The following is a 10,172-nucleotide window of genomic DNA, read 5'->3' as shown; positions in this document are numbered from 1 at the left end:
CACACACACACACACACACTGCTTCTCCTGAGCAGCCCTCGCTGGATTTAAGAACCTAAGAAGATCCCTGCTGGATTAGCCAAAAACCCATCTGGTCCAGCACCCTGTTCTTGTTGTGGCTAACCAGATGTCTGTGGGAAACCCACAAGCAGGACCTGAGTGCAAGACCTCTCTTTCCTCCTGCGGTTTCCAGCAACTGGTGTTCAGAAACATCACTGCCTCCAAGTGTGGAGGAGGAGCATAGCCATCATGGCTAGTAGCGCTCAATAGCCCTTTCCTCCATGAATTTGTCAGTTCTCTTTTAAAGCCATCCAAGTTGACAACCATCACTGCCTCCTACAGAAGTGAGTTCCATAGTTTAACAATGAACTGCTATTTCTTTTTTAAAAAAATGAAATTTATTAAATTTCCACAAATTTCACATATAATTCCAATACATAATATTTTTTTCTTTTGTTTTATCAACTTCCCATGCTGCACCCTACTTTCTCTCTCTTATATTATAATCACGATACAATAAATTATATATATATATATATTCAGTTTTACAATTTTATAGTCATCACTATAACATTATCTCAAGAAAAAAGAAAAATATGATTCCCCAAGTCCCCCTCCCCCTGACTTCCCTCATCTTCCCCTTCTGGGTTGTTACATTATTTGTTGTATTCTGCATGTATGTACATTACAGTGGTACCTCAGGTTGCATACGCTTCAGGTTACAGACTCCCCTAACCCAGAAATAGTACCTCGGGTTAAGAACTTTGCTTCAGGATGAGAACAGAAATTGAGCTCCAGTGGTGCGGCAGCAGCAGGAGGCCTCATTAGCTAAAGTGGTGCTTCAGGTTAGGAACAGTTTCAGGTTAAGAATGGACCTCCGGAACAAATTAAGTACTTAACCCGAGATACCACTGTATCTTGTTACATTGTTATCCTCCATATTTAAATTCAATAAAGTGGTGAAGGTTTATTCAAATCCTGCCAATGAGTCCATTTCTTTTTGTTGTTTCTGCAGATAGATTGTAAAAGGTTCCTATTCATTTTTAAAGTCACTGCTGTCTTTTTCATGTAGTTTGTTAACTTTGCTAACTCTGCATAATCCATCAGTTTTTCTTGTCATTGTTCTTTGGTTGGCATTTATCCAGACTTTCAATTTTGAGCTATTAAAATTCTTGACGCGTTTATCGCATACATAAATAATTTACATTTCCCTTTCACTAATTCTTGACCTATCGTCCTAGGTCAAGGTTAGGTTAGGAAGATACAATAATTACTAATTATATCTGTTGCTTATAGTTCAGATCCTGCTCACAGGTTTATGATATTATAATATTTATTTAAAGAATCCGAAAAAGGTTTCCATTCTTCAATGAAACAACCATCATTAAGTTCCCTTATTTTAGCTGGTAACTTTGCTGATTCAGTCCATCACTTTCTTTATTCATTCTTCTTTAGTGGAAACCTCTTCATCCTTCAGTTTCGGGGTGGGGGTGGGGAGAATCCTTGCTGCTGAAGTTATATACATAAATAACTATCTTCTTTGGAATTTCTGTCCCTATAACTCCTAGTAGAAAATCTTCTCAGTGTGCTGTTATTTCTTGTGCATCTGCAAGGACAAAAAAAGCCCCTAGTGCTGCCTCCCTCTTGGAAATGTTCCACAGATTGCTGTGCTTGTTCTCATCCCTCTGAGATCTGGTGCTGAAAACTTTCCTGTTGGGACCGAAACAGCAAACACTTCCTTGCCTTCTCTTCCTGACCAGATCCAGCCACCTGCAGGACCAGCAGGGGATTGCAGAATCTCATTTTCACTTCCTCTTCCCTCCCCCGCTAGTTAATTTGGATCCTTCTCCAGAGTAAGCAAAATTGGGGCTGGGATTTCGTCACTCCTGAGTGATTCGCCTTCCAAGGAACCCCCATTTGCCTGTATAAAGAGAGGAGGGGAAAACTCATGGAGCTCATTCTGGAGCAACCGAGAGCTTGGACACTGACTGCTTCTGCACCCTCAGCTTTGAGCAACAAGCCTCCTCTTCCATTCCACAAGCAAAAATGAAGAGCTTCATTGCTGCCTTTGCTTTCCTGCTGACCATCACCACCCTCCTCTTCTCCCAGGCTCAGTCTCATATAGGTAAGTCCCCCTTTCCTTCTTCACAGCATCACTGCCAAAGGCATCTCAAGCCTTGGGGACCACAGTCTGCACCACCATCCTATTCCAAGGCTGTCCTGCACTCCTGGCTGCTCCTGCTGCTGCAGGAGCTGGGCCAAGCAGGAGAGGGCTATTGGTGGCCACCAGCCATGGTGGCTACGCTCTGCCTCTGTGGCTGGAGACAGCAACACTTCTGGAGACAAGTTGATGGAACCCATGGGAAGGGAGTGTGCTCGGGTCCCACTTGTGGGCTTCCTATTGGGGCATCTGGTTGGCCATTGTGAGAAGAGGATGTTGGACTAGATGGGCTACTGGCCTGATGGAGCAAGGCACTTCAGATGTTCTTTTAAAACTCCTTCCCACTGGAGCCAATGATGGCCACCAACTTGGAGGACTTTAGAAGAGCATTAGTTCAATTCATGGAGGATAGTATGGCTCCTCTTATATTCTTTAGGGGGAGCACAGTGAAGGAGGGATGGTCCCCTCCCAAAGGGTTTGCTTGGGAGGAGAGCAGGGCCCCACTGCAACCCTCCCCAAGGCACCTCTGTTGGCCAGAGAGAGAGTCCCAGGTTCACTCCCCAGCATCTCCAGCTAGGGCTGGGAATGCCCCACATCTGACACCACACCGAGCCACTGCCAGTCATAGCAGACCATAGTGAGCTAGATGGGTTGGCTTGCTGAAAGGTAGCTTCTTATGTGCCTATGAAATTATCCCTCTAAGATTTCAGCACTCATGACTGTGGATAGTTTTATGGAAAGGACAGTAACTCAGTGCCAGAGCATCTGCTTTGAATGCAGGTCTCCTGTTCAATCCCCTGCCGCGTCTCTAGGTTAGCCTGGTAACATCCCCTGCATGAAATCCTGAAGAGCTGCTGCTGCCAGTCTGTGTAGACAATATTGGCTTAGATGGACCAGTGGTCTGACTTGGTATAAAGTAGCTTCCTATATTTAATAACAGTCCTTGATTCAGAATCCTTGGGACTAGAATCTTACTTTGGGGGAAGAAGCTCAATGACAGAGCAACTGCCTTGAATGTAGAAGATCTCAGGTCCAGTCCCCTGTGGAGTCAAATCAAGACTGCAGGAAGCAGAAGTCATTTGTTCACTCCCTTCCGCTCTTCTCTTCCACAGACTCAGGCTACTGCTGTAACAAATACGTTATGAAACCCATACCACTCAGACTCCTGGTGTCCTATGACTATGCAAGCAGCAAGTGCTCCCTGCCAGCTGTCGTGTAAGTATGAAAAACTCTGAAAACAATTCGTGTGTGATCAGCCAAGCTACAAACTATTAGCAATAGCTGCAGAGGCCAAAGCCCCTTTGCAATTCCATACCAGATCAGGGGGCTTCAGGGAATCGCCTCTCCGTCCTGGAAGTGACCTGGTGGCCTTAGGGAAGCCTGAGCCCCTGACCCCAACTCTGAGGAGGTGCAGGTGGGAGAGCGAGTCAACAGCTTCCCAGGGGAGGGAGAGGCTCTGGAGGGTGAATGCCAGGGGTGCCCTCCTCTTCCCCACCCCCAGGCCAAAGCCGGGATGCCTTTCTCCATGTAGCTCTGGGACAGAGCACCTGTTTGCCTATAGATGGTCCCAGGTACAGTCCCAGGTGGGACTGGGATATAAAGGTAAAGGGACCCATGACCATTAGGTCCAGTCGTGACCAACTCTGGGGTTGCGGCGCTCATCTCGCTTTATTGGCTGAGGGAGCTGGTGTACAGCTTCCGGGTCATGCAGCCAGCATGACTAAGCCACTTCTGGTGAACCAGAGCAGCGCACGGAAACGCCGTTTACCTTCCCGCCGGAGTGGTACCTATTTATCTACTTGCACTTTGACGTGCTTTCGAACTGTTGGGTCGGCAGGAGCAGGGACCGAGCAATGGGAGTTCACCCCGTCGCGGGGATTCGAACCGCCGACCTTCTGATCAGCAAGTTCTAGGCTCTGTGGTTTAACCCACAGCACCACCCGCGTCAGTCCTTCCCAAAACTTCACAGAGCCACTGCTGCCAGTCAGTGTAGACAGTGCAGAGCTTCTGACGCTCTGGCTGGCTGAGCACTAAACAGGCATTTCTCTCTTTGCAGATTTACCACGAAAGCGAATAGGCGGCAGTGTGCAGACCCCAGTGCTGCATGGACCCAGGAACGTATCCGAAGTCTCTCCCAAACATCGACAACACCCAGCAAGGAATGAGGAAACCAAGTGCGCGAAAGCCTTGCCGTGTGCAGAACATGCACAGCCACCCACACCCACCCATGTGACAGTTGCACTTTATTATAATGTATTTTAATTTATTTATGTCACCATATTTTAAGCAGTCATGTGTTTTTGTATTATTGTTTTCCACAAGGGATGTGAGATAGCCCAGAGGTTCTTTCTGTAAAGCATCATCACAAAGACCTTTCATGTGAATAAATATCAGGCAAAAATGGAATCCTTCTGGGCCTCAGACTGGTTCATTCTGCTTCGTCCCCCCCCCCCCCCGCTCTCAAGGGTTCAGCTTCGTTCTGTAGCTTAATTGGGGAGAGGGGAGGAGGCAAGAAAAAGCGGCTTATTGGGTTTCTCTGAGTTTCTCATTCTTTCCAACTTGGAAGTTCCATTTTCTATATTTCTGCATCAATTTTTCTTTTAAAAGCCTGTGCAAAAACCCACATGAATTTCCACATATATTTCCCCTGGTGTATCCACATTTGTACACAATTTTGCCAAATATATACATTTTGGGCAAGGAATTTTCCCCAATATAATTTTATGTTGTGACATGCACCCCAATTTCTGAGCAGTGAGAGACTCCAGGGTTCCCTGCACTTTCCTGGGGTTCAGCACTTCGCCTGCTGAAAACAACGCCATCATTAAGAAGCAGAGGTTTTCCTGTTAATTAGAGCTTAATTGGAGTAAAGTACAGGTGTGTGCTAGAAGAGATGAGATCACAAACTGCGGAGCAAACCAATTGCATGGACTTTAAGATTTGTACTTGAGATAAGACTTCATTCGGTGCAAAAGACAGGGGAGGGGAGCCTACGGTTTCTTTATTTAAAGTTTTCTTCTCTACATTTATGATTCGGCAACCCTCCTCTGAATGTTAGTTCAGATTATATTTGTACAAGCGGGGATGGAAGAAAATGGATTATAAATATGGAATATGATATCAAATGGAACCATGTGTGTAAAAAAAAAGGGGGAAAGGGAGGGAAGCTCTATTTTGCAAAAGGTTTATGATGGAAACTTAGAGCTGACTCTTCCCCATCTTCTATTATTTATAAAGTGAACTGAATAACACTAAGAGGGCTTGGATTTTAATTTAATTGGAAGTATAATTGCTCATATATCTTTAGTTGGAAGGAAGGATGAAAGGAGTCTGTGAACTGCCAAGGAACTGATAAGGTTCTTTATTGAGTCATCTGCAGTTCAACAGACCGCTCTCTTTCCAGGCTGAGGGAAAATGGTGACAACAGGTAATATTTACTGGGATAGAGTGACTTTTGCAGTTGTTGTTAAAGTTGCAGATGGAGCGATGGAGAAATTTCTGGAACAGCAATGGGATATCAGTTTCGCCCAAGGCATGAGGGATAACAGCAACAACCAGGGGGAAAGAAAGACATAATATCTTACAAGGACAGGAAGAAACAACATGGACAGAATAATTGCCACACACAGGAAAAATAAGGATATACTGTAGTTTAAGCTCCTCACTTATAGTTTTATAAATCATTTAATGCGTCAACACGAATAGAAGTTATTAATATTGCAGTTGTATTAAGGATTATTATTATGACTGGAATGTAATTGAAATCAATAAGATTTTGGAATGCAGAAATAAAGAAAACCATCAAATCTAGCAAGTGTGGGAGCCACTTTAATTAAATTTTACAATTCGGTATTTGAATGATTGGTATTAATACTTATATTATAAATTGGTATTGTTATAATGAGGCTATTATTGGACTGTAATTGAAAACTAATAAAAATAATTGCAAAATCTTGGGAGGGGGCGGGAATCCTTGTTCAAATAGGTATGACAACAAGAAGGAAATACCGTATTTTTCCGTGTATAAAACTAGGTTTTTTAACCAAAAAAATAGGTTTAAAATTGGGGCTCATCTTATACACGGGAAGTGCTAAGGGGTGTTTTCTTAATTTGGACTCCCCAAAAATAGGGGGCATCTTATACATGGGGGCATCTTATACATGGAAGAATATGGTAACTTTGGGAGGAAACTAGAACTGTCTGGGACTGAATAACTTCAAAAAAGGCTAATGTGAATCTAAGCTGCATCAACAGAAGTATAATTTCCTATCACTCTATTCTGCCTTGGTCAGACCACACCTGATCCCCACCTGTGTCGAGTTCTGAGCACCACAGTTTAAGAAGGATATTGACAAGGTGGGAGGTATGTAGAGAAGGGTGACCAAGATGACTAAGGGCATGGAAACCAAGCATTATGGGGATGGTTGGGAAAGTTGGGGATATTCAGCCTGTAGAACAAGGTTGAGAGGTGACATGAGAGTCTTCTTCAAATATCTGAAGGGCTGTCACCTGAGCAATGGAACAAGCTTGCTTTCTACTTCCCTGGAGGATACAACTTAAATCAATGGATTCAAATTCAGTTGCTACCCACCCACAACCCTAAAATGGCCTGAACTTTCTCTGGACCTTCTTCCAGTTCTCCTATGTTTGCCCTCACAGGTCCTCAGCCCTTCCCTGATGCTTTGGAAACATCTGAGCTCTTTACCCAGAAATGGGCCTGGCCCAAGAAAACACCCTTGTGAGTCAAAATATCCCATGAATGATGGGCCTCAAGATACGTCCACATCCTATCTTGGGCGTCAACCCCTCACTATCTCCCTTGCTTTTGGGTAGAGTGGAAACCGTTTTGAAATTATCCTTGACAATTTTCCTATAAAAGGAGACCAGGGGGGACCTCAAGGTATTGAGAGTCAAAGTGTCCCTGAGTCCTCTCTCCACCTCCGCCAGCCATAAAGTTCTCTGCAACTGCCCTCACCTTCCTCCTACCTGTGCTTGCCTTTGCCCTGGCCGCTGATAGTCAATGTGAGTCTACCCTTCTCTTCTCTTACATGTTTGTGATTCAGTAGATTTATACCCACTTTTGATTGATTTCAAGACAGCAATGTAATAACAATATAATTACTTGTTTCATACCCTACATGGAGAAACTTTCAGTCATTTGCCCATCTGATGGAGGGAGCCAGAGGGGCCTTCCCCCCAGCTCTGTAGCCCCAGAGCAAGTGGTCCTCAGGACTGAAGTGGTGCAGGAACCAGACTGAGTCTTTCCACTCAGACAGGCCTTGCGTCTCCTCAGTAGGAGGTAATAGCAGGCAAAATCAAGGGCATTTCCCAATGTAGAGCTGAAATGCTGGCTCCCCCCAAAGTGCCAATCTCACCTATGAGAAGGTGCCACAATGAGACCTCGTGTGACAACTCCTTTGTGTTGTTCAGCAAAATAATCGCTCCTAAGAAATTCTCACTCAAGTCATAGGCTAGCAATGAAAAGTTTCACAGGGCAAAATTTCCCATATCCTTAGCAATGGGGTGGTGGACAGTTAAAAGGGAGAGCAACCTATATTGAGCCGTCATTCATTTCTCTCTGTCAGGGGAAGACATCAAGGAGGTCCAGGGTGAGGCTCGTGATAGTAAGTCTTCCTTGTCCTCTCTCCGCAACCACACTCAAAGAGGAAGCAGGTGACAAATTTGCATGGACTGTTCCTTTTCTACTCACTGTCATGGGGGTGGCTACTTGCACAACAGTTTCAACCAAAGGCGGCCACAATTCTCTCTAAATGAATCTGTAAGGGGCATCAGGAAAGGGGCAAAGAGCAGGCAAGAAAACAAACCCCCTTGTTTTGTGCCACATATCTCTATGGGATCAAATTTCAGCACTTTAGTATTGTAATAGTTTTTTTTTGGGGGGGGGAGACTAAACCTTGGAAATTAATAAATAGTAGGATTTCGATTATTTTGAGCACTGAAGTGAAGATTGGAGTCCAGTGGAAAAGTACAGGCTAAGCTTTCTTTCCAAGCCAGGGCCTTGCATGGAATAGAGGTATTAACATGACAAAAGGGTTTGATGACCCATCTAAGAGGAATCTTGGGCCTGGGCAGGCAGAGGTTGCCATGCTGATGGGGTGTGTGTTTGAGGTGTCAGGAAAAGAGAGTCTTTAGAGCAAGGTGTGCTGGAAGGAAGACGGGGAGGAAAAAGACTGGGATCCATATTGGGCAGGCTGGCTGAAGGCTGGTTAGGAAAGATGACTTTGACTCCAGGGCTGCACTGCTGTGGGGGACAAGCAGTGGTCTTGAAAGGACCATGCTGTAAGACATTGACTCCCTCCATGCAGACTGAAGGTGCAAATAGGTGAATAAACCATATTTCTTAAAGCTACGGCAGTCTCCGCCGTGTCTCAATTCTCCAAAGGAACGCAGACCCTGGGTGAATGCCTGGAACCCCCTGGAATCTTGCTACCACTTGGTAGAGAGTGGGGGAGGGTGACACCTGACTTTTTAAACAGTATGAATAGTTGCTGCATTTTTGGCATATGATTGTGATATGGCTATTACAAAAAGAGACCCCAAATCAAATTTAAGCAATAGCTGAGACAAATATTTTTCATTATAGGCAATGCTTTATATCCATCCAATGAAATATTTGCAAAGGAAGATCTCAATTCATTAGCAGTATGAATCATATTTAGGAGGCTTACATAAATTGAAGTAGTATTCGGCAAAGAGATTGTTGATGGTTCTTGGGTCGTGTGTCAATTGACCACTTGCATCTAAGAGAATTGATACGAAAGCAGGTTCTTTGTTTTACTTAGAGCATTAGCTAGTTATTTTGCATTTCTGTTCCTGAATTCATAAAACCTCTGTTTAAGAAATATCATGGACTTGTCAACAGTGTGATTCCAAAGCCTCCAACTCTCTTAGTGGAGAAGAGTTCAGCATATATCTACTAAGATCCTGTCTTCCTGTGCTCCTTCTCTAAGGTCTCAATGTCCAAGTATAGTTGTTGTATCTGGAGGGCAAATTTTCTTCTACGTTTCGCTTGTTCTGTGATGCACACGCCACAAACCATGGCTTTCATAGCATTCCACAGAATCTCATGGGAAACGTGGAAACCAAACCTTATGAGGAACGGTTCAGGGAAGTGGGTATGTTTAGCTTGGAAAAGAGGAGACTGAGAGGAGATATGGTAGCCATCTTCTAATACCTCAAGGGCTGTTACATGGAAGAGGGAACAAGCTTGTTTTCTCCTGCTCTGGAGGGTAGGACTTCAAGTTACAAGAAAAGACATTCCAACTAAGCATCAGGAAGAGCTTTCTGACAGTAAGAGCTGTTCAACAGAGGAACAGTCTCCCTCGGGAGGTTGTGGACTCTCCTTTGTTGGTTTTTAAGCAGAAGTTGGATGGCCATCTGTCATGGATGTTTTAGCAGAGATTCCTGCACTATGGGGGGAGTTGACTAGATGACCCTTGGGGTTCCTTCCAAGTCTCCAATTCTATGATTCTATCTGGAGAGTTGCTCTCATTGAAATAATTTAGGATAGCCTGTTGGATTGCTTCCTTAGAGGGGGAAAGTAGCCACAGTTCTCAAAGCTCAGCTGTCCCTCTGAAGGAGGAAATGTTCACTGGAGGGGGATTTGGGCTTCATTCTCTAAAGCATCAATTCAAGAGGATGGGAAGGGAAGAAGACTCATTCCAGTCCTCCCTGGAAGCAATCCAACAGGCTATCCTAAATTATTTCAGTGAGAGCAACTCTTCAGATAGAATCATAGAATTGGAGACCTGGGGTCAGCACAGAACCTCTAGTTCTTCTTTGTGATGAATCTGCAAGAGGAAAAACATCTGCTTTGGGGCAAATTCATCAGAAGCCTGATAAAAGGCAGCTCTCCAGTTGCTTCAAATATTTAATGGGGGGGACCAAAGGGACCTCAGCCCCTAGGCGTTGGCTCTTATGCACTCCAGGAACAAAAAGGGAACACTGCCCCCATAATACTGCGTCATACAGCACAGCAACACAGACATTC

At 44.5% G+C, this 10,172-nt stretch overlaps 1 protein-coding gene across 1 annotated transcript; it reads left to right on the top strand.

Annotated features, from left to right (window-relative positions):
- Window positions 1-1,924: 1,924 nt before the first annotated feature.
- Window positions 1,925-4,562, top strand: LOC309331476 (C-C motif chemokine 5-like). The gene is made up of 3 exons (XM_081843687.1): window positions 1,925-2,125; window positions 3,274-3,376; window positions 4,218-4,562. Exons 1-3 carry the CDS (start codon window positions 2,047-2,049, stop codon window positions 4,324-4,326), a joined length of 291 nt encoding a protein of 96 aa, XP_081699813.1. The 5' UTR covers window positions 1,925-2,046; the 3' UTR covers window positions 4,327-4,562.
- Window positions 4,563-10,172: the final 5,610 nt, after the last annotated feature.

Source organism: Podarcis erhardii, assembly GCF_964252035.2.
Source record: "Podarcis erhardii genome assembly, chromosome: 16".
In the NCBI taxonomy this organism is placed as follows: Eukaryota; Metazoa; Chordata; class Lepidosauria; order Squamata; family Lacertidae; genus Podarcis; species Podarcis erhardii.
The sequence above is the reverse complement of the archived record's forward strand: the minus strand, read 5'-3'. Positions and strand labels throughout refer to the sequence as shown.